The sequence below is a fragment of the Drosophila virilis genome, chromosome 2 (genome assembly GCF_030788295.1).
Source record: "Drosophila virilis strain 15010-1051.87 chromosome 2, Dvir_AGI_RSII-ME, whole genome shotgun sequence".
Taxonomy (NCBI): domain Eukaryota; kingdom Metazoa; phylum Arthropoda; class Insecta; order Diptera; family Drosophilidae; genus Drosophila; species Drosophila virilis.
Genome location: NC_091544.1, coordinates 21455747 through 21478542, shown reverse-complemented (window position 1 = coordinate 21478542; position 22796 = coordinate 21455747). Strand labels below are relative to the sequence as shown.

Below are 22796 nucleotides of genomic sequence, written 5' to 3'. Positions count from 1 at the left end.
GTAATGGCCATGTTTAGTCGAAAATGCGGTCTTGGGTATTGAACCAGGATCCATTTGGATTTGGTGGAAGCCTTTGGCTAGATCAATGGTTGTGAAATATTGACATTTTCCAAGTTTGTCTAATATTTCATCCATGATCGGGATAGGGTATTTATCATTAATAGTTAGTTCATTGAGATTGCGGTAATCTATGACTAACCGGAACTTTTGCTTTCCAGATGCATCGTTTTTCTTTGGAACGATTATTACTGGTGAGCAGTAAGGGGATTTGGATTTACGTATGATATTTTGTTTTATCATATCGCTTATTTGTTTATTTACTTCCTCATCGTATATTTGAGGATATTTGTATGGACGCTTGTAAATTGGGTCCTCATGTTTTGTTAGAATTTTGTGTTTAATTGTACTAGTGAAAGTCAAATTGTCACCTTCATGGTACTGGATATCACGAAATTCATGTAAAACTTTTTTTATTTTTTCTTTTTCTTCTGAGTTTAGGTGCTCTAGCCTAAACTCATTGTTTTCTATTAATTCATTATTAATAGCGAAGTTAAATGGTCTGTCCTCTGTTGAGGGTGGATCAAGGCACTCTTGTGCGGTCATGTCCTCTTCGACCTCTTCGTCGTTATATCTAAAACAAAAGTTAAATTCTCCTAAGGTTACGGATCCTTGTGCATAGTCTATTTTTGCTTGACATGCCTCAAGGTATTCTCTCCCAATCAGAACATCATAATGCTCTGAGAAGTCGTGAATATAGAATTTTTGTTTGCTCGGACAAATTTTGCTTGCTCCTAATCGTATACTTTGTTTTAATTCAATAACACCATTTATGGTGTGAACCTTTAATGTTTCGTTGTAAACTGGAAAATTTAAGCGGTTTGTTTTCATTAGATTTATGGTTGAACCTGTGTCGATGACACATTTTAGAACTTCGTCATTCATAATCAATTTTATGAATGGATTTCTTCTGTTTGTTCCGAGGCTTGCTGATGAAAATTTTCGGATGTATCCATTTTCATCTGCCCACTGTTACTATCTCTTTGACGTTTAGTCGGAGGGTTTGGTGCATTCAAGCGTGAATGGGACTGATTTTGGTAGTTTAAGGGATTTTGGTATCTACCTTGACTTAATTTCTGTTGGAACTCGTGGTGAGCTTTCTGATTGTCTTCGGACTTATTATGCTGTTTATTTTGTGCGTGATAACTCTGATTCGTGTTGGAATAGCCACTTGAAATGGTGGTTGGGTTAGCATTTTGCTGATAATTTCCCATGTTCCTACGATTGTTATTTGGATTTCCCTGAACATTATTATTTTTAGGTTTTTCAGTAACGCTATTTTCATATAATCCCTCTCTTTGAGCTACTTGCTTTAGTTTTTGTGTCGACGTAATGTCGTGTCTGGCTAACATCATGAAAAGCCTATCTGGTAATTTTTTTGTAATAACATCTTTGATTGTGTTATTCATAGCATTTGTATAAAGGGTTGTATTGCTAGGTATATTTTCTAGTGCTAACTTATTTAATATAACAAAAGATTTATTCTCGAGCTCCTCGATGAACTTACGGACGTTTCCTTGGTAATTCGTGTTGTATAAGCGTCGAAGGAGTTCTTCAAATGGTGTCTGCACTTTGTATTCTTCAATTAATGCGTTTCTCAGCTCCTGCCAAGTGTTGGCTGCTGTCCTTTGTGATATTCTCTGAGCATCTCCTGTGACTTGCAATTCGATGGCTCCGTATAAGATGCTATGTTGTCTAACATCTCGGGTTGGATACAGGTGTAGGATGTAATCTATCCTTTTAATGAAGGCGTTTAGTTGATCCGTTGATCCGTCAAAGCTTGGCACCTGTCTAAGTTGTGAAAGGGCCTGGTTGAGGTGTTGTTCTGATAATTCCATTGTCATCTTGGTGTAATACACTTTTTTTTTGAATAGTTTTGAGTTTGTAGGTTTGAACTTTATTGTTCTTTGATTTTGCACTTTTATTTTAGGTTAAAGTTTGTGATGGATTATTGGTTAAATGTTTCTTTTTTTTTTTTTTGTGTGTGTGTCTTAAAAAGACTCAGTAATAACGTATTGCAGGGATCAAACGATATGCAAATCCAGTCGTTATTAACTGTAGTAGCTTTATTGCCCAAAGGGTCAATATTATTAAGCTACTAGTGACCCGAAGGTTCTTGTGCGGATACGTATTCGAGAAAATTTTTATTACACTCCGACAACACTTTCGGTCGCGATTGTGCGTTAGATCTGGGAATTAATTATCCTTTAGCGATCTTAACTTTTTCCCGACGTATCCTACCGGCTGCGCCAATTAAGTTTTACACGTTAGGTTACTATAAAAAAATATATTTCAATTTATTATTTTCACTTAACGGCTACTTTTGTTGAGTACATTCAGATTTGCTTCCCGAATATGAACTAATTTATCTCACTGTTGCGGTCGCTTAGCAAACTTCGCTTTGAGAGAGTTTGAGTCAAAATTGAGTGAAGTTTGAGCTGCGTCAGCAATTATGCGTGGGATAGTACTCTGATGGGAACATTGACAGTGGCGTGATATTTAGGGTGAATTGTTTATGTCTACCAAAGGGGGACAGTTTGATCTTGACCAATGTCGATGTTATCACCAGGCTCTTTGTTTACAATATTAGAAATGTTTATAGTTGTGCTTATGCTTATGTGCTAAGTTATGTTAAAGGGTGGGTGCGACTATGGATATGTCACTATATATATATGTCGTGTATCCAATAAATTATTGTGAGTATTATTTTGAATGCTAACGATTAAGTGTTAGTAAGAATCAGAGAATTTGACAGAAGGTACTGCTATTTAACATAACTGTCCTACTTGTATTAGGGTTGCTACTGAAAGCATGGTGTGAGACAAAAAAAGATAGTCTCTGCCGAGCATGGCCCGAGTGTGTTGTATAACGTCCAGTTTGCTATAGTGTTGAATGTTCACTAACAGTACTAAAAGTCAGAGAAGAATATAGAATGACAAGAGCATGAGTAGTATGCTCGAGGACGATGAAAATTATTCATTCTAAAAGTGGAAGTCATAGAGAACAGACGTGCTCGCTCCTAAAAATATAATTATTTTGTGACTATAACGACACTCGGGACTTGCTGTACTGCCAGTATGCCTAATTGCAAAGAAAGTGATTTCTCTGTTCCGACATCAGAAGTGGGATTAGGCGATGCCCCTCCACGAGGCAATTCTGACGATTCGTGGCGTCAGCTTTTGGAATCTCAAAATCGAAATATTCTTGAGATTATTAAAGCAATGCAGATGTCAAATTCAGCATCCTCAACAAAGAAGAGCATCTCGTTGCCAAAGTTCAACCCGGACATTGCAGGCGCAGATGCAAATGCCTGGTGCAAAACTGTGGACATAATACTTGACGATAATCCTATTGAGGGCAGTACACTGGTGATGACCCTCAGCGGCTCCCTAGAAGGAAGCGCCTCGCCCTGGCTTTCTCAAATATGCTATACTGGAATGAACTGGCAAAATTTTAAGGAATTGTTTTTGCAACGTTTCGTGGGAATGGAAACATCGGCGGCAACTTTAATGAACATTTTTAATGGCCGACCGAATGATGGCGAATGCCTCTCCGTATATGCGAGCCGTCTTGTGACCTCACTTTTATCCAAATGGAAGACAGCGAACATGGAGGAAATTGCAGTCTCAGTTGTTTTGGCACATACATCGAAAATCGACAAAAGTCTGCAACGTATGTTATATACGACTAATATTAAAAGTCAAGACGAGATGCAACAGCATCTGAAGGCCTATGCTTATGGAAGGTCAAATGGAGGTCTACAGCCAAATATCCCAATGGAACCAGATCGCAAGAGATCGAAAACATATGGCATTAAATGTCATCATTGTGGAAACCTCGGACACAAAATGGTCGAATGTCGCAAGAGGAAGTATGAAGAAGGCAACGTGTCAAAAAACTCAGCATTACCTAAAGTTCGATCTGCCGTTACCTGCTTCAAATGTGGCGATGCTGGCCACATTGCGTCTTCATGTACGAAAGGAGTTTCTACGAGCGGTGTTGGATCACATGACAAGCGTATAAACATCTGTTGTGTGTCCGAGCCAAAAGGAATCCTGCGTCAATCTGGTGAGCTCGTTCCATTTTGTTTTGACTCTGGAGCGGAATGTACGCTCATCAGAGAGAGTTGTGCCGAGAAATTTTCCGGAAAAAGAATTAATAATTTGATAGTTTTGAGGGGTATTGGAGAAAATCCTGTGTATAGCACTATGCAAATCTTGGCTACTGTTAAAATTGATCAGTACTCCTTAGAAATATTATTTCATGTAATAATGGATAAGTTTTTGAAATACGATGTATTGATAGGCCGTGATATACTCGGATTAGGCTTTGGAGTCTCCATCGAGGCCGACAAATTTGAAATGTACAAAACCAAAACTGTTGATGTACTAATAAAAGTGCCAGATATAAGTTACGTAGAGCATCTGAATAACGATAGAGCATTAAGCAACACTGATAAGAATCGTCTGCTAGAATTATTGCAAAACTATGCTGATAAATTTATTGAGGGTATTCCTCAAACGCGAGTGACTACGGGTGAACTTGAAATCCGCCTGCTTGACCCAAATAAAACTGTACAAAGGCGTCCGTATAGGTTAAGCATAGAAGAAAAAGAAGTCGTGCGAAATAAAGTAAAAGAATTGTTAGACGCAAACGTTATACGTCCTAGTTGCTCTCCATTTGCAAGCCCAATGCTGATGGTAAGAAAGAAAAATGGAACCGATCGACTATGTGTCGATTATCGGGAACTGAATGCTAATACGGTCGCTGACAAATATCCGCTGCCTTTGATTTCTGATCAAATTAATAGACTGAGTGAAGGCAAATATTTCTCCAGTTTAGACATGGCAAGTGGTTTTTACCAAGTTCCAATACACCCAGACTCTATCGAGCGCACTGCTTTTGTCACGCCAGAAGGACAGTATGAATTTTTGGCCATGCCTTTTGGATTAAAAAATGCTTCCTCGATTTTCCAGCGCGCAATCGTGAGAGCATTGGGTGATTTGGCTCAAACGTATGCCATCGTCTATATAGATGACGTGTTAATTCTAGCGAAGACAAAGGAAGAGGCACTTGAAAGGCTACAAACGGTCTTGGAAAACTTGTCTAGAGCTGGATTCTCATTTAACATTACAAAATGCTCGTTCTTGAAAACAAGCATAGAATATTTAGGATACTTGGTTGAAGCGGGTCAAATTCGACCAAATCCACGCAAGATACAAGCGTTGGCCGAATTGCCGTCACCGCAGTCAGTAACGCAGGTGCGACAATTCATAGGCCTAGCCTCGTATTTTAGGCAATTCGTACCAAAATTTTCTGAGCAGATGAAAGCTTTATATAATCTCACCTCCAAGAATAATAAATTTGTCTGGAAGCCGGAATATGAGGAAATTCGTCAAAAAATCGTATCAATTTTGACTAATGACTCCGTTTTGACAATTTTCGATCCACTAAAGCCAATTGAATTACATACAGACGCAAGTTCTATTGGATATGGTGCTATTTTAATGCACAAGATAGAAAATAGACCCAGAGTCATTGAATATTACAGCAAATGTACGACAATGGCTGAAGCAAAATATCATTCATACGAGCTTGAGACCCTCGCAGTTTACAACGCAGTAAGACACTTCCGCCATTATTTACATGGTCAAAAATTTATTGTGCATACAGATTGCAACTCCCTGAAAGCAAGTATCAAAAAAATTAACCTTACCCCAAGGGTACATAGATGGTGGGCATATCTGCAATCATTTGATTTCAGCATTGAATACAGGAAGGGAGAACGCATGTTACATGCTGATTTTTTCTCGCGCAATCCGTTGCCTACTGATTATAAATCCTCAGCGAAAACGGTTGAAATGCACATAAACCTAGCTGAGATAACCGACGATTGGCTTCTAGCCGAACAGCAACGAGATTCTGACATTGCTTCCATAACCTTAAAATTGCGAAACCATAAGATGGGAGAAGCTATCTCAGCGTCGTACGAATTGAGAGCAGGAGTATTATATCGAAGGATTCAAAGAAATGGCAGCACAAAATGTTTGCCTGTAATACCTAGAGCCTTTAGATGGTCAGTCATTAACAATGTTCACGAAGCCATAATGCATTTAGGGTGGAAGAAAACTCTAGACAAAATGTATGCCAACTACTGGTTCGAGAAGATGTCTAAGTATGTGAAAAAGTTTGTAGAAAATTGCATTACCTGTAGAGTGTCAAAACCACCATCTGGTAAGCTACAAATAGAAATGCACCCGATTCCTAAAGATGACATACCCTGGCACACTGTGCATATTGATATAACCGGAAAATTAAGTGGCAAAAACGACTTAAAAGAGTACATCATAGTTCAAGTTGATGCATTCACAAAATTTGTTCACCTTCAACATACGCTGAACCTTAATACGGAAAACTGCATTAAGGCAGTCAAAGAAACTGTTGCACTATTCGGAGTGCCGGCACGCATCATAGCTGATCAGGGTAAATGTTTTGCTAGCACAAGGTTTGGGGAATTTTGTTCTTCGCAGAAGATAGGTTTACACCTGATTGCGACGGGCGCCAGTCGAGCAAACGGCCAAGTAGAGCGTGTCATGAGCACCTTGAAGAGCATGCTCACAGCGGTTGAGAGTAGTCAGCGATCCTGGCAAGACGCTTTAAAAGACATACAGCTGGCAATAAATTGCACGACAAATCGTGTAACGAAATATAGTCCGTTAGAATTGCTAATCGGTAAAGAGGCAAGGCCGTTAGGAATGATAACAATATCAGATAAAAAAACAATTGATAAAGATTTAATAAGAGCACAAGCGAAAGATAACATGGTGAATAACGCTAAATATGATAAGGCTAGGTTTGATAAAAATAAAGCAAAAATTGTAAAATATAAGCTTGGTGATCATGTCCTACTCAAGAGGGAAGAACGAAATCAAACGAAGTTAGATCCCAAGTTTAAGGGACCTTTTGAGATAATCGAAATACTTGATGGAGACAGATATTTATTAAAGTCATTGACGAGTAAGCGCACGTTTAAGTATGCACATGAGTATTTGCGAGCTTTTCCAAGCAACAATGTATCGGAGGAGTTGATAGATTTGAGAGATGATGAGTGTGACAATGTTGAGGACATTGCTCAAGACACTGTGGCACTAAGAGAGAGTGCGGTTGGGCTCATACACGATGGCTAAGACCGCACCATAATACTCACGCCGTGCACAAGTGCTCGATCATGGCGTGCTGAAGCGGGTGATATTATGGCGGGGGTCAGAGGTTGAAAGACCTGTATGGATCCGCTCCATATTATCGTTGCTGGGCAGCAAGAGCCTATAGACGTGTGATGACAGAACAACAACAAAAAAAAAAAAAAAAAAAAAAAAAAAAAAAATAAAAAAAATAAAACCTACAATGACCGATGATACTGCTGTTTGTAAAGCTATTCTTAAAGTAAAGTAATGACTAATAAATTTTACCCAACAATTTTGACTATGGCATGATCTAAGCGAAATGTACACACGAGGACGTGTGAAATGTCAGGAAGGCCGTGTCGTGTATCCAATAAATTATTGTGAGTATTATTTTGAATGCTAACGATTAAGTGTTAGTAAGAATCAGAGAATTTGACAGAAGGTACTGCTATTTAACATAACTGTCCTACTTGTATTAGGGTTGCTACTGAAAGCATGGTGTGAGACAAAAAAAGATAGTCTCTGCCGAGCATGGCCCGAGTGTGTTGTATAACGTCCAGTTTGCTATAGTGTTGAATGTTCACTAACAGTACTAAAAGTCAGAGAAGAATATAGAATGACAAGAGCATGAGTAGTATGCTCGAGGACGATGAAAATTATTCATTCTAAAAGTGGAAGTCATAGAGAACAGACGTGCTCGCTCCTAAAAATATAATTATTTTGTGACTATAACGACACTCGGGACTTGCTGTACTGCCAGTATGCCTAATTGCAAAGAAAGTGATTTCTCTGTTCCGACATATATATATATATATTAGCATTCCCGTGCATGGAGCATGTGTGTGTGTGTGTGTTTAACTGTTTATTCTATTCCAAATCGGAATCGATGTGTCATATACGTATATACATACTTTGTATCTAAGCACATTTGAAGTATGCCAAATCTTAAAGAGAGCACACGCGCTAGGCATATCTGCAGAGCAGGAAGTAACCTTAGCTTAGTTAGAACTCGTCTCACAACCAACTGCAGTGGATTTTATTAGATTGACATGGTGCATACGCTTGACAAGTCTGCCCAACTGGCATACCATGTTTCCTCAGCCTTCCCCCTGCGCTATCCCCCGCCTCAAGTAGAAGCTCAAAGATCAGGCACACATTGATTGGGCATGACAGAAATTCAAAATTATATATATATATATATATATAAAAATGTTTAAGCATAGTGATAACGTGGCTAAAATCTGTAGTATATAAATATATATGTATTTGTCTGAGCAATTAAGAATAATCCATGTACACCTACATACATACGTATATTTAATGTTTTACAATAAAATTATAATAGAGCCTAATGTTTAAAATATATTAAAAGACATGCTTTTATTTTTTTGACCTCGAACAATTACAGTTGCAATTCTATACAAATTAGTTATAATAGCCTTGAAATGATTCGTTTTAACATGGCATTACTTAATTCATTCAAATTTGAATCATTTGTTTTATGAATGCGACAATCTTTTATCGAATCTCCGACTGAATCGTTTCTCATTTGAAATGAAGCTTATTTAAGAATAAGTTCAAAATTGCATTTGAAAAAAAACTTTATAAATATTCAAATAATATATTATTTGCAATAAGTCCACAATCGCAATTCCGCATATGTGACCAGAATTGTCCAGAGTTTTATGAATCCTTGAAGGTTCCCCGTTTCGAATATTAATATTTAGCTGATTTGTAGTCAGGTTCATCGCCGCCGCCGCCGCCACCGCCGCCGCCATCCTTGGGCAGCTTGCGTTTCTGTATGATACCCTGTGGAAAAGAGATGTATGAGAACTCAGTTGGCTTCCGATTAGAGGTTATTCTATGTAAACTAAGTTGCACCTGGATCTTTTGCCATTCGCGATCGAGTTCGGCCTTCTCGTTCTTTTCGGTTTTGTTTTTGCGCGTCTTGCGGCCATCCTGCATCTTGACGCCGTACTGAAAGGCGGCCTTTGGAAGCGCTTCCTTGGTGCTCATATAGTCGGAGTACTCCTCCTGCGTGTCAAAGTCCCAGCGACCGATCGGACCCTTCTTGTTGCCCAAATCCATTTTGGTGTAGTCCACCTCATCATCCGAATCATCAATGGCATCGTTCATCTCCTCCAGTCCCGGATAGCATTCGGCATAGCCCTCCGGTTCGTTGGCGAAACGCGAAGCCATCGCCTTGGATATCTTTGGGGGCGGCGGTATATTTGTTATCAGTGGCTCCGGTTCGGCGGGGGCATCACCAAAGTACGATTGAGCTGCTGCCGCCGCCGGTTTTGGCTGATGACGCTCATTGCGCGTGGTCGTGGGCTGATAGTCGCCCACATCATCGTAGATGTTATCGCCTAGAGCTTTCGAGGATTTGCTGCCGCCGCCGCTGGTGCTCGGATTGGCGCCGCCGCCAGCGCTGCTGCTGCCATGCGGTTGGCTGCGCACATGCTCCACTTCCTTATCATAGAACAGGGGCTTATCCTTGTCGCGTTTCTTGTTCTTCTTGTTGCGCCCACCGGCGCGTAGGTAGCTCAAGATCTGCGATAGTTTATTAATAACAATATCATTGGTGGTCAGCGTGGCAATGTCCTCGCGTGCCACAGGCACCTCATATTTGGAGCGCTTCAATGTTGTGGGTATGTCCATGTCCATCTCATCCTCCATGTCAATCACATAGGCCATGCGACCGGGCGCGAACAGCTCATTGCGCGGCACCTCTTTGGAACGGCGTGCCTGTATCAGATTATATATATTGCGTGCCATGGACCCATTTATCGCATTTATGTCCTCCGCCTCGCGACGCTCCGCCTCCAGCTGTTCGGCAGCGGCCGCCGCTTCGGCCAGCTTTTCGCGCGCCAATGCGGCGGCCAGCTCCTCCTCCTCGGCCTCCTTGGAGTGCAGCTCGGAGCGCACCTTTTGGAGCAGCGCATAATCGAGACCCTTCACCAAATGAGTGTGTTTCATGTCACCACCCAAGAACTTGGACTCCTGGATAATGCGACGCCTGCGCTCCGCCGCATCGACGCCGGATTTCATATCAGGCGCCACGGCGCGATAGGCATTTGTGCTGCTGCCATGACCGGGCGTGCTGGCGTTTTGGTAGTCCGGATTGGCGCCGTCGCGACGCTCTCGTGCTCGGTCCCTGTACTTTTCGGAGAGCTCCTGCAGCTTGACATCCTCCTGTTTCTTGAGGGCTGCATAGAAATTTTTCTTCTTGCGTCGCAGATCGTTTCGTTCGCTGCTGCTTTGGCTCTTCTTCTTTTCACCAACCGCGGCGGGCGTTGCAAACTGAGCTGTGGCCAGGTAACCGCTGCCCGCGCTGCTGCTCGTCGAGCCAGGTGGCGGGCCACGCGGCGTGGCCAGCAGCTTGCGGAAATCATCGTTGGTCAGGCGCACCGAGGGCGGTGCTTCCAAATGGGCTTCCGACATGGCAATAAGCGCCGAATTCTTGATTTTTTGATCTTGCAAAATAAATTATATTTCTGTATAGTTTATTCTTTCTTCTTTCTACTATTTGAGTAGTTATCGATTGTGTAGTTATCGATAGCGTAGCTATCAGCTGTTACTGAAATAACCCAATGCGTTCAGCTGAAAAATTGTATATGGGCAATGTTAAATAAAAATGCAAAATAAAATTCGATTATTGTATTTATTTTACTTTAAATACTGCAAAACCATAATATTTAAATATGTTGATGACATGCTATTATATGTGTGGTCGTTGATAACAGACTAACAGACTGCTAAGTTACGGTTGCTGTTAAATAACAGCTGACTCTGCCAGGGCTGCTGTATATGTATAAATTAAAAACATGATAAACAAAAGTCAAACCACAATTAAAAACGAATTAAAACTATAAAACAATTTTTACAAAATGCTAAAGTTCCTGCGAGGTTTGCCCAAAGTAGAGCTGCACGCCCATCTAAATGGCAGCCTGAATACTGACAGCATCCGCGAATTAGCTGAGAAGGTATATGGCGCGCAGACGGCGGACTTTTCGACATTGTGCGAACAGTTTGTTAAATTCGAGAAGGGCGCCAAATTGGACGAGTGTTTCGAAAAGTTTGGATTTGTGCACAAGCTCACGGCTACCAAACAGGGCCTCGAATATGCCACCGAATTGGTCATACGTGATTTTGCCAAGGACCATGTCATATACGTGGAACTCCGCACCACGCCCAAGGCAAATGAACACATGTCCAGACGTGCCTATCTGCAGACCGTGCTGGATGCTATCAAAAGCGCGCGCGATCTATACGAGATCAGGGTAAAGCTGTTGCCTTCCATAAACCGTGGCGAGCCGATCGAAGTGGCCGAGGAAATTGTCGCTTTGGCTATCGAGTTTGCCTCAACGGAACCAGATATAATAGTTGGTATCGATTTCAGTGGTAATCCGAATCAGGGCAAATTTAAGGATTTTATGCCAGCGCTGAGTGAGGCTAAAAAACACGACCTAAAGCTCGCGCTGCACTGCGCAGAAGTTGATAATCCCCTGGAAATTCGAGAGATGATTAAGTTTGGTATGTCGCGCTGTGGACATGGAACCTATCTCACCGAATCCGGTTATGAGCACCTGAAGGAGGAGAATATACCCATTGAGTGTTGCCTGACGAGCAACATCAAATCCGGCACTGTGGCAAACATTGGAGTACATCATCTCAAGCAGCTGATGGAGGCAGATGCGCCCAAGGTGCTGTGTACGGATGACAGCGGCGTATTCGATACGACCCTCACGGACGAGTTCTTTTTGGCAACGGAAACCTTTGGTCTGACCCGGAGTCAGTGCATCGCACTGACAATGGAGGCGGTTGAGCATGCCTTTGCGACTCGCGAAGAAAAACTATTGATGAAAATGCAGATTTATTCATATACTCGACGTCAACCATTATAAAATTGTATATCAATAATGGCAGAAACAGAAAAACATTGCAACTCTTATTGTTAATTAAAAGCAGCTACATTTTGTATCTTGTTGCAAACGGCTAAATTGGCGATAATTGTTGAGTTTGTGCTCACTGTTCAATTAACAGGCTGGGAGCGCAACTGTTGCTCTCTGCGTTCTGTAGCTCAATCATGTTAGTTGCATGTTATTTTAACAGTTGAACTGTCCCGCCCACACTGCTGCTTGTTTTAGTAGCATGTTTGCTTGAAACTTATGCGAGTTGATGTAGGTGAATGTATTACGTACTTGTTTAGGCAAAGTGCGTATTAATTTCCGGCAATATAAACACAAAATATATGTATAAAGTTGATCTGCATGTTTTTGCTAATCAAAATGTAACTTAACTCAAGCTAGAGACAGAGTGCTCCAAATTACACATTGAATTCAAATTTTTGAAAGAGCGCATCTCTAGTTGGAACTGTTCTGTTAACTAAAATGATTGGATTACGTTTTAACAGAGCAGCTTGTGTGATGCACGCGTGCTTGATTTCAGCGCACGACACGAAAATCTGCGCAATCCATATAGTTTTCAGGTAATAAACTATTGCAAAACTAAGGTAAGACAATAGTTTACCTTACACAGATAAATTAAAAACAATTAATACACATTCAAATCTGCTGCAATGATTTTATGTTAAAATATTGCTAATGTGTGCGACAACATCGTGTCATGTTGGCACACGCGTTCATCTCTACGCTGTTATTGGTTCACTCTTATAAGAAACGTTAACAGTGTTTTTCGCCAGTAATATTTCTCTTGTCCGTGCGTGTTGTCGCGCCACTGTGCCGCTCCGTTCGCCGCTGGTGTTTCGCTACGTTGTGTGTTCGTAAATTATAATAAAGTGTCAAATAATTTTTAAATAATCAACAAAAAATTATGATGATAATGAGCTATTAAAGCAATTAACCGTTAAGCCTATGTATGAAATAGCATACATATTGAAAATATAAAGCGTTATATTTTGATCGCTTCGCAATAACAACAATTTGCTTTTGTTTAACACCAACAACAGCAGTGCCCGCATACACTGAAATCTGAAATCTAAGCGCCATTTCGAGTCCAAAAAAAAAGAAGCACAAAGTGCACACAAGTGTTGCTATTACCGCTGGTGTAGGCGTGCGTGTGCATTAGTGTGTGTGCGCGAGCATGTGTTTGTGATTTCATATGTTTTTGTTACTTAGCCCATTCCGCAATCAAGTTAAATTTGTCAGCATAAAAACAAATTAAATAATTGCAAAGTGCACGCAGCTACTAAAAAGTCGTCGCCATTTACAGTTGAAAGGTGAGTAATACAAACAAGTATGTTGAGAAATCACAAATGATGAAAATACCGTTTGATGCGTGCTGTCTTCACGTGTGTGTGTCTGTCTGTGTGCGTATGTGTGTGTGTGGGGGTGTAAAAGAGCGCGCGCGTTTGTTTTTGTTTTGATTTTGGCTTTGCTTTTGCTAAATAACCAGAAATGCGGCCGTCGCCGAGACTAAAATGATTCAAATATTTGCGCTAATGTGTAAAAATACGCTGCTGCAGCTTGTTGCATGCAACGTGCGCCGACGGCGACGGCGATGGCGACGACTTTGGCGTCGGAAATTCAGCTCCCAATTCAGTTTTCATTTCATTTATGTCTCCGTCTCCTATTTTGCTTTTGAACCTGTCAGCGTGCACATTTTCTTTAGCCATTGCGTTTGTCTCTCTTCTCATTGTTGCATATTTGCGGCTGTTTTTGTTTTCATTTTTTTCTTTGTATTTTATGCGAAGCCTCATCATTATCTTATACGCACACAGGCGTGCACACATATGTGCACATGCATGCCTGTGTTATTTGGTGTTGTCTTCTTTTGCTTTGTTTGTTTTTGATACCGGTTTTGCTCTCCCACTGCTACGCTTCTTCTCCCTGCCGCTCCCATCTAAGCACTCGGCCGAAACGCGCGCTCTTCTACTCTCAATTTTGTTATTGCTGCTACACAGGTAGTTGTGCTGGTGCTCATAGTTCGGTTTACTTTTAGATTTCTTTTCTGCGCTTCTGTGCGTGTATGCTGTTGTTGTTGTTGTTGTTGTTTTCTGTTTGCTTTGTCTTAATTATGTTTTATTTGCTCTCAGCAATTATTAATCTGATTTCTGATTTTCTGTCTATCCGCCTTTCGCCTTCGCCTGCGCCTATTCAAAGTTCATTTTTTTTTTATGCTTCCAGAATTTAAATCTTTTGCCTCTGCTTGGTTCTGTTTTCTGCTTTCTTGTTTATTCTAAATTTTATATATTTTTAAATGTTTATTTTTTTGTTGTTATTTTTTCTTGTTGCCAAGGCTGTTAAACTTTGTTAATGGATTTTTTAAAGCTTTTCGCCAGATCAGATTTTGGCAATTTTATGCATTTGCGTTTGTTTCTCTCCTGTGATTTATTCCGCTCTCTTTTGGGTTCTGGAATTTGCTAGCACAGATCATTCAAATGCCGGGAAATATAAATTTTTCCATTGTTTGGGTTTTCTTCTGCTTTGTTTTCACTTCGTACGTGTTGGGCCTTTCTTCTGACGTCAGTTGTGAACATTTTTTTGACTAGTCAAAATTCCAATAAAATTTCCTATGTGTTGGAATAAATGGGCAAGCGAATGTATACGATTGTATATAATTCCTGTATAATTAAAGTAATGATTGTTCTTTTAGTTTATTGAGCAATTCTGGGAATGACCAATACTTATACTTTTGCAGCTGGTTTTTTTAAGTAGTCACGAATTGGGAAAAAATCATTAAAAGCGAAAATTTGGATACCCATAAAGTATGTACATATATATACCTTTCGATCCAAGCTATTTAACATCTTAAATCTTAGTAAGAACTAGAAAGGTGAAATTTGTACTGAAGTTTTTGCAAGTTTTAGTCGAAGCTGTGGAAAAATCGGGAAAAGACTCACTCGGGCAGCAAACTCATTTTCAAAGAACTTTCTTCAAATTCTTCCAAAACGTCTTTCACGCTTTTCGCTAAAAATGCAGATTCATACATGTTTTTTCTCAATATTAAATATAACTTAAGATGGTGCGCATAAATTTCAAGTTTCCACTATCAGAAAATGGGTGACAAAAATAATATCTGAAATGTAAAGCAAAAAACGGGCAAGTCTGCGGAATATCTAGAATTATATAAATATGTACTTGCCATACAAATGTTCGCTTTAAAATTGAGTCTCTATTTCAAAGATATTTACATTTTTTTCGGTTATTATAATTATTACATAAATTACATATAATATATAAAAATAATCGATCAGGTCGTTCAACTGTTTTTTCAAATGATTATATACATGCACATATATAAATATAGTTATTTTTTTTCTAATTTTTTAGCTTTGCCAAAAACATTATGTATAACATTAATAATTACAGTTTTACAGTTTGTTCTGTTTTCATTCATTAAAGCTTAGGGATAGGTATTTTGTCTAACTAAGGGAAGATCGTTGGAGTCTCTTGCACTGCTTTCTTGGCATCAAGCTAGGGTTCATGAATATATTTTAGCAATTTAGAAATTGATTTAATAAAATTGGTTAGTAAAATATAGACTGTTTTCAAAACATGACTTTCTGGTCTTGCGAAGTGTTTGATTTAGTTGTTTGCCAAAGCAGGGAATAAATGAAATGTATGAGTGTGTAATACAGATGGCTAAAACTCTGTTGGCCTAAGGGCATTGTTTTGTTGTGGGCGGGTTGGGGTTCGTTGGGAGACACACACAAACACGCAGGCAATAAATGAAAACATAACAGAATTTATTCTACTTTTGCATTGAATACTTTGACGTCGGCCGACCGCAACCGAAGGTCTCTAAGACCCCCGAGGCCTATGGAACGGAAGGGGCCCTCCACGTAGCTTGAGTACATAAATCATGTCCAATTATAAGCATATTAAACACATTGTGCTTGAACGAAAAGCAAAATTCGTACACTAAATAGCCAAAAATAGACAGAAAAATATGCGAGTGAGTGCGAAAAGTAAGAGGCGAAAAATGATTCAATTAATAAAATGGAATATAGTAAATATTCCAAGTTAAGGATCTGTTCAAATAATTATTGTGGATAGATAATTTTGCCTATTTTGTTCTGGTCTCGGACACTTTTGGGAAAATAATTAAAAAAAAAAAATCATAAAACCTAGAATACTCTTATTATATGCATAAATTTTTAAAGTTTTTAATTAATTATCTATAAGTAAAAATACATAAATAATAAATCTTTTGGAATATGCAGCTTAAACTTGTTGCTAACATATAAAAATAAAGCATAGCTCTATACCTATTTGGCTCGCCAGGCAATGGGTGAGCGTTGCCCGAAAATAAACGCTAGAAAAACGAGCTATTAAAAAAAGTAAATTTAGATATACGCAAATATACACGCAGAGTGAGGGCAAATAAATTTGCTAAATACAATAGAGCAATCCACGAATTCTGTTTAAACTGTGTGCTGAACAGAAGAAATAAAAAAGCTAGCTAAATATATGTATATCTAAAGGCCAAACAGAGTGAATTGTCCAACAAATATTTCACACGCCTTCACAATGTATATAAAAAAAAGTATCCAAACATTCATTTCGCACACTTTCGTGCTGGAAATTTGCTAAAGAATTTCTGCTTTCAAATTTGTATTTATTTTATTAGCATTTGATTTGAGTTTTACGTTTATCTAGGTTTTTCTTTAGTTTGCATTTAGGTTGCACATTAATATCGCACTCATTAATAAATGTACTTTTATACATGCTTTTGCTGCAATATTCACCAACTCACCTGACGCGTCTATTGAATTCTATAATTTATGTTCCCACTGCCCAAGAGCGTATTAGATATAGTATCTTAATGCGATACTAGCGGAATTTTCTCAAAGAGCTTTAAAAACGATTTTGACACTAATCGGACGGTAAACAAACAACTTTCATACAAACGTTTACGGTTGGAATTCGCCAAACCGCTGAAACATTTATTTATTTAGTTATTATTATTAACTTAAAACTTGAATTGCACTTTCCGCCAAGAAAGTTTTAATTTTGCCAATAATGTGAAACACGTCTCAAGTGATTTTATATGTAGATCCATGGAAATGTATTTGAGGGCGAAACGCCACTCACCAAATTTTTGTCACCCATTTCCACGAAGGAGGAATGCATTTTCCGAAAAGTGTGAAACACCACTCAAATAAATTGATAAATGTGAGATGCCGATCGAATTAAAATATACAATTTTCATACAAACGTTTTTCGCAATTTTTCCATACTCTCGAGTGGAATTTCCCGAAAGCCCGTCTTAACGTGCACTTTTATCACATAAGGTAACTACAGAAAAGCTTCCTACGGTTTGGGCTGTGCGTTGATCACCAATTAGTCAGTCAAACAGTCAATCAGTCAGTCAGTCAGTCAGTCAGTCAATGTCTTTATAAATACATATGCCATATATATAGGCATACTTGTAATTGAGCTAGCTTGACATAAAGTTGAGAATCAATTAATAAATTAAGTGTCCACATTTTCTTGTTGTCAAAATAATGATACCATTTATTAGCACTATACACATCGAAATTGCTGAGCATTGCGTTGTAAATTGTAAAAAGAGATCTATTATCTATCTATTGTTAACTTTATAACTTTTGAGGAGACTTTTCAACGTTTCATTGTGTTTGTTTTATTCGTAAACCTTATACTTCTACTCTTTGTACAACAGCTTATTTAATTAATGCTCTCTCGCTCTCGCGCTCTGCAAAATCGCATTTCTTTTGTCTTCTTCTTTTATATGCTATACTATATATATTTGTAGAGTTGCATACGCTGTGGAGCTATTATCTCAAATTCCTTTTTGTGTCGCATTCGTAAGCGTTTTGCTACGAAATTGACATTGGCGCGAACTTTTCAAACATTGTATGCCAGTAGATGTAGCCTATCTACTTTTAATAAGCTTGCCATACTCGGCAGCAAGTAGGATTTGAACGTTCTGCCTAGAGCAAAGGTCTTAGAAGCTGCCACAGCAAGCTGCAACAATTTTGCCCATGTCGTTGTTGATTTGACCAAAATACAAAAAAAGAGAAAAATGTGAAATGAGGGGCTGTGCCACAGCATTAGCCTTCTGCTGTTTGCTTTTAACTGAACGACTGCCGCCGGCTTTGGGGCGTGACTTTAGCTGCTATTGCAGTGCAAAGGGGAAATGGGAAAGTGGGAAAGTGGAGAAGTGGGAAGTGGGTGTGCCTTGAGGCGCACAGTTTTTGGCGCGTGTCCAAGTAAATAGAATTGAAGCAGCAGCGAAGAGGAAGCGAATAAAGCAAATGTAAATAAGCAATTGTTACATGTGCGACGAAACCCAAAAATGGCTAATGAAATGCTGGCCAATATCTACAGATCTGCCTTGATATATGTGTATATTCCATATGCAAAGCAGCCGCTGTTCCATTTAGTTTCCATTTATACACATATATTGTTTTTTAAACTAAGGCCAATTCATTTGGCCAAGCGGTTTTCTGGCTTTCCTTAGTTTCTGCCTATTTCGCTGGAATGTGCGACACGCACGCGACATTGACAAACAACAACAGCTCAGCGTATTTTCACGTCCTCTTGTCAGCCAGTCGGCAAATTACAGGGAAAAAAAAAATGATTTTTTTTTTTCCAATTTACCTACCCCTCAAGTTACCCGCCCATCGCAGATTCTCAGCATCTCGTCGGCTTTTTCTTTTGAGCTGCCCTCAACGTGCGGTGCATGGCAAAGCGAGGGAAAAGCCGGAAAACTGTCTGACATTGCCATTGTTTGTCTTTGGCAGTTCCCAAAAACGGAACCAGCATGCACATACCCCACACACACACACACACACACACACACACACACACACACTCGCATACATACGTACTCATATGTATTTAGTTAGCTGCAGTCTAGTTTCTCGCTTCTCGCGAGACAATTTCAACTGTCTGCGCGCTGACACAGCAATTTCTTTTGTCTTACTTCTTCAGTGAAAAACTTTGGGAAAAACGAAAGAAAAAGATAAAGTATAAAAGAGACCCGTTCATACAAATTAACGGATATTGCAGATTTTGCGCTTCTTACGGTTCAATTGTGCGCTTTGGCAATTTTCATCAAATTTTTCTTTGAAGTTCATCAAACTTTGCATCATGCTGAGGCTACAGGCTACCGAAAATGTAACTAGGTTCGAAGAACCTACTTACACATCACTTCGAAAAATGAAAAGCATAATCGGGAAAATGTTGTTTTTGAAATTTGCTTAAAATCATTCCATTCAGTGCAGCGCATATTATAATATGTTTTATTCTCATAGTTATTTTGATTTTGATCCCAACAGTTTGGCAGTGTTCAGTTTTGTTTGACGGGCTGAATCATACGTTGTTTACTCACTTTAAACAGTATTGCATATTTCCGTGCATGACAGACACGCCCCTTACATGTTGACAAACTGTCCATGAAAATAATTTCAAAAGTGCATTTCACACAAAATGCAAAAAACATCTTTTAACTACGAACATGTTTGGCAGCTGTCGAGCAGAAAAGGAAGTGGAAACAAAATGTATGCAAACAATTTAAAAATCAATAAATAACATAAACTAAACGATGAAAAAAAAAACAGTGTTAAGATTTCACATGAAATATAGAAAATATATTAAAAATATATTGCATATATGCAAACATGTCTTTTTGTTTGTTCGCACAAAGATCCACAGACCCAGACACTCGCCCTTCAACAACCCTTCCCTGCTCAGAGAAGTCAGTAGCTTCTCAAAGAAATGCTCGAGCTTCTGCATTTTAACACTTGATTTGATATGCAAACATCGACAATGCAAACTTTAAGGATGGAGGATGGTGTTTTGTGTGCGGCAGAAGGTTTGATATTTATGTGAAATCGCAAAATTTATGGCATTTGCTGTGACGCTTTGCTTCGCCCTGCTTGTGTGTGTGTGTGTGTGTGTGTGTGTGTGTGTGTGTGTGTGTGTGTGTGTGTGTGTGTGTTTGCTTTTTATTTTTATTTTGATGAGCAACTTTGGTAAGCAATGCCAAGAAGTTGTCATTGTATTTACGATAATACTCTTTCTAATAAAGTATATCAATATTTTTTTTTTTATGAATTTATGCGAAATGCAAGCTGCAGAGCTTAGGTAAGTTTATGAATTATGCTGAACAATGCAGTTTTAACGTTTTCTCTGTAATTTAATATGTCTAGAAAACTATCGATAAAATTGAGGAACTATCGATAGTGTAATCGCTAATTACCGTAATGATTGATGAATTGTGTTCAAATCTCTTTTTCGCGCCCTTTTATAATTCACAATGCGATCGACAGTGTTATCGAATCTGTGTGTTGTAGACAGCCGGAAAGTCAGTAGTTCCAATCAATGTCCTACAAATGTATCTTTACGTTTAAGTTTGCTTGTTTAGAGTATCTAAGCTGTCGGTTATGCTGCGCTCAAATGCAGTTCGCTTCTTTCTCTTGTTTTGCACTCACTTTGCTTGTTTGGCAAAGTTATACACTGCTTTATATGCTATGTGTACTTTTTGGCACGTGACAATAAATTGTTGTTGTTTGCACTCTGTTGAGTTGTTCCACTTGTTGTTGCTGTTGTTGTTCTTCTTGTCTCTTTCCCTCTCTCTCTCTCTCTCTTTCCCATCTTCTTCTACTTGCTTGCAAGTTCTATGTAATTTTGCAGCCAAGTAAGGAAAGTGTGTCATAAATGTCATAGTTAATATTTGCTGTTTCCTACTTTTTGGCAACTGGCTTAAAATGCCATGTAAGTTCACAGAGCTTTCACAAAAGAACGTGCCTCATACCGACAAATATATAGATATCTGAATGTGTGTGTGTGTGTGTGTGTGCGTGAGTGTGTGTGCGTCATATGGTTTCATAAATAAAAGCATTGCGCGCTCTGTCAACCTTGACCCGTTAGTCAATTCACTTGCTGAACAAAGAGCAACAAAATTAAAAAGAAATATATATTTCCATGCATGTATATAAAATTGCATTGCGGCGCATTTATAGCAACAACGTTGAAGTTATCTCTGTGTGTGTGTGTGTGTGTGTGTGTTTGTGTGCCAAATCCATAACCAATAAACCACAAAAGCTACACACAACTGAGTGCCCATACCTTAAATTAGATGACGGCCAGTCCACGGCTACAAAAACTAAAACAAAAATCTTAAAAATACATCACTTTTTTGTAGGCTATCTGTGCGAGTACCCAAATGTAAGTGCTCCGTGACAGAGTGCTCGAACAAAAGATACCCAGCGTCTGTAGAACTTTGAAATATACAATATGACAATATGCATGCTGTATGTGTCACATGCAATCTCTGAGATCGATCAGATCAGTTAGACATACGGATCGTGGTTATATCTATCTTGATTAATAGAATCTACTTCCTCTTATACACAATTTCAGTAAGTAAAGGGTATTTAAAATATTGCGAAATACTGTAACTCGATTGACATCAGAGGAGAAAATAAAAAAAAAAAAAAAGCATAAAACAAAGTACGTGCAGAAAAAATGCAGAACATTGAAATTGTATCTAGTAGATACGTTTGTAGAGCCGCATTTTTCTCTCACTCTCTCGTGCTGCACTTTACTTATCCCAAGTAATTAATCATGTGGCCTTCTGGCCAGACAGATGTTATCGAATTTCCTTTACTTCAAATGCAGCCTCAATGCATTTTAATGTGTGGATTAAAATTGAGATGTATAAGCCGATAGACAATGATATCGAGAGCTTTTCGAGTTCATTGAAAACGTATGTGTTTATGTGTCAACATTAACTAGTTTTTCAAGAAAACTATTCTTATTGATGCCACAATTATTATATGTAGACAGTGGATCTTTCTGATCTCTCTCTTGTATAGATAGATACAGGGCCAAAATAAAAGAATAGTTCGGAAGGAAGTTGCCTTGGACTAATTTAAGTTCTAGTTGCTGTTCCTTAAACTCTATTGTCTTATAAATGATCAATGGTAATACATTTTATCAAAGAACAAATGAATTCTCGTGATCTGTGCATTATTTATTACCAGCGATATTGATAGAATTCATCGATAGTTTTGGAAGATAAAAAGTATAAATGAATTTTGAATGTTTTTATTTTAGCATGTTCAAGCGGTAACTATGTTTCGGTATAACATAAAAGTCAATTATCGCTACTCAATTGTGTTTGCATTACTTAAACAACTTGCCACAAATCTGTTCCTGCGCCTCTGCGGAAAGCGACAGCTGGATAAGTCGCAAATATGAAACAATTTGCAATCGGGATATGGAAATGCGTAACACGAACACGCAAAAATGTACTCACATAATATCTATTAAAATCAAGACTTAAATTGTGTGACAATAAAAAAAAAAAAGAAGAAACTGGTTCGCATTCATATCTCAAAATGTGGAAAAAGTGCAACTGGCAACAATAAATTGTGCACCTTATGACGTACGAAATATAAAAGCACTCAACGAACATTTTTCATTATGCTTTTTAGCTTGATTTTGCTTCAAGGCCCCCTGCCTGACCTGCCTCTCCCGTCTCCTACGCTATCATTTTTACAATTTTTGTTTTTAGTTTTCCGAATTGTTGCTGTTTTTGCTGGTTTTTGCTGGTTGGTTG

The 22796-nt window shown here is 38.8% G+C and overlaps 3 protein-coding genes across 3 annotated transcripts in view; 2 read left to right on the top strand and 1 right to left on the bottom strand.

Moving 5' to 3' along the window:
- Positions 1 to 22796, top strand: part of Kdm2 (Lysine demethylase 2) — a 63098-nt gene that overhangs the window by 15674 nt on the left and 24628 nt on the right. The gene's annotated exons all lie outside the window — the stretch shown is intronic.
- Positions 8484 to 10785, bottom strand: beag (IC cytokine homolog beag). Its single transcript, XM_032433866.2, has 2 exons — positions 9123 to 10785; positions 8484 to 9050 (listed from the first exon to the last, which is right to left on the bottom strand). Exons 1-2 carry the CDS (start codon positions 10683 to 10685, stop codon positions 8958 to 8960), a joined length of 1656 nt encoding a protein of 551 aa, XP_032289757.1. The 5' UTR covers positions 10686 to 10785; the 3' UTR covers positions 8484 to 8957.
- Positions 11068 to 12189, top strand: Ada (adenosine deaminase-like protein). Its single transcript, XM_002053150.4, has one exon. It carries the CDS (start codon positions 11132 to 11134, stop codon positions 12146 to 12148), a length of 1017 nt encoding a protein of 338 aa, XP_002053186.1. The 5' UTR covers positions 11068 to 11131; the 3' UTR covers positions 12149 to 12189.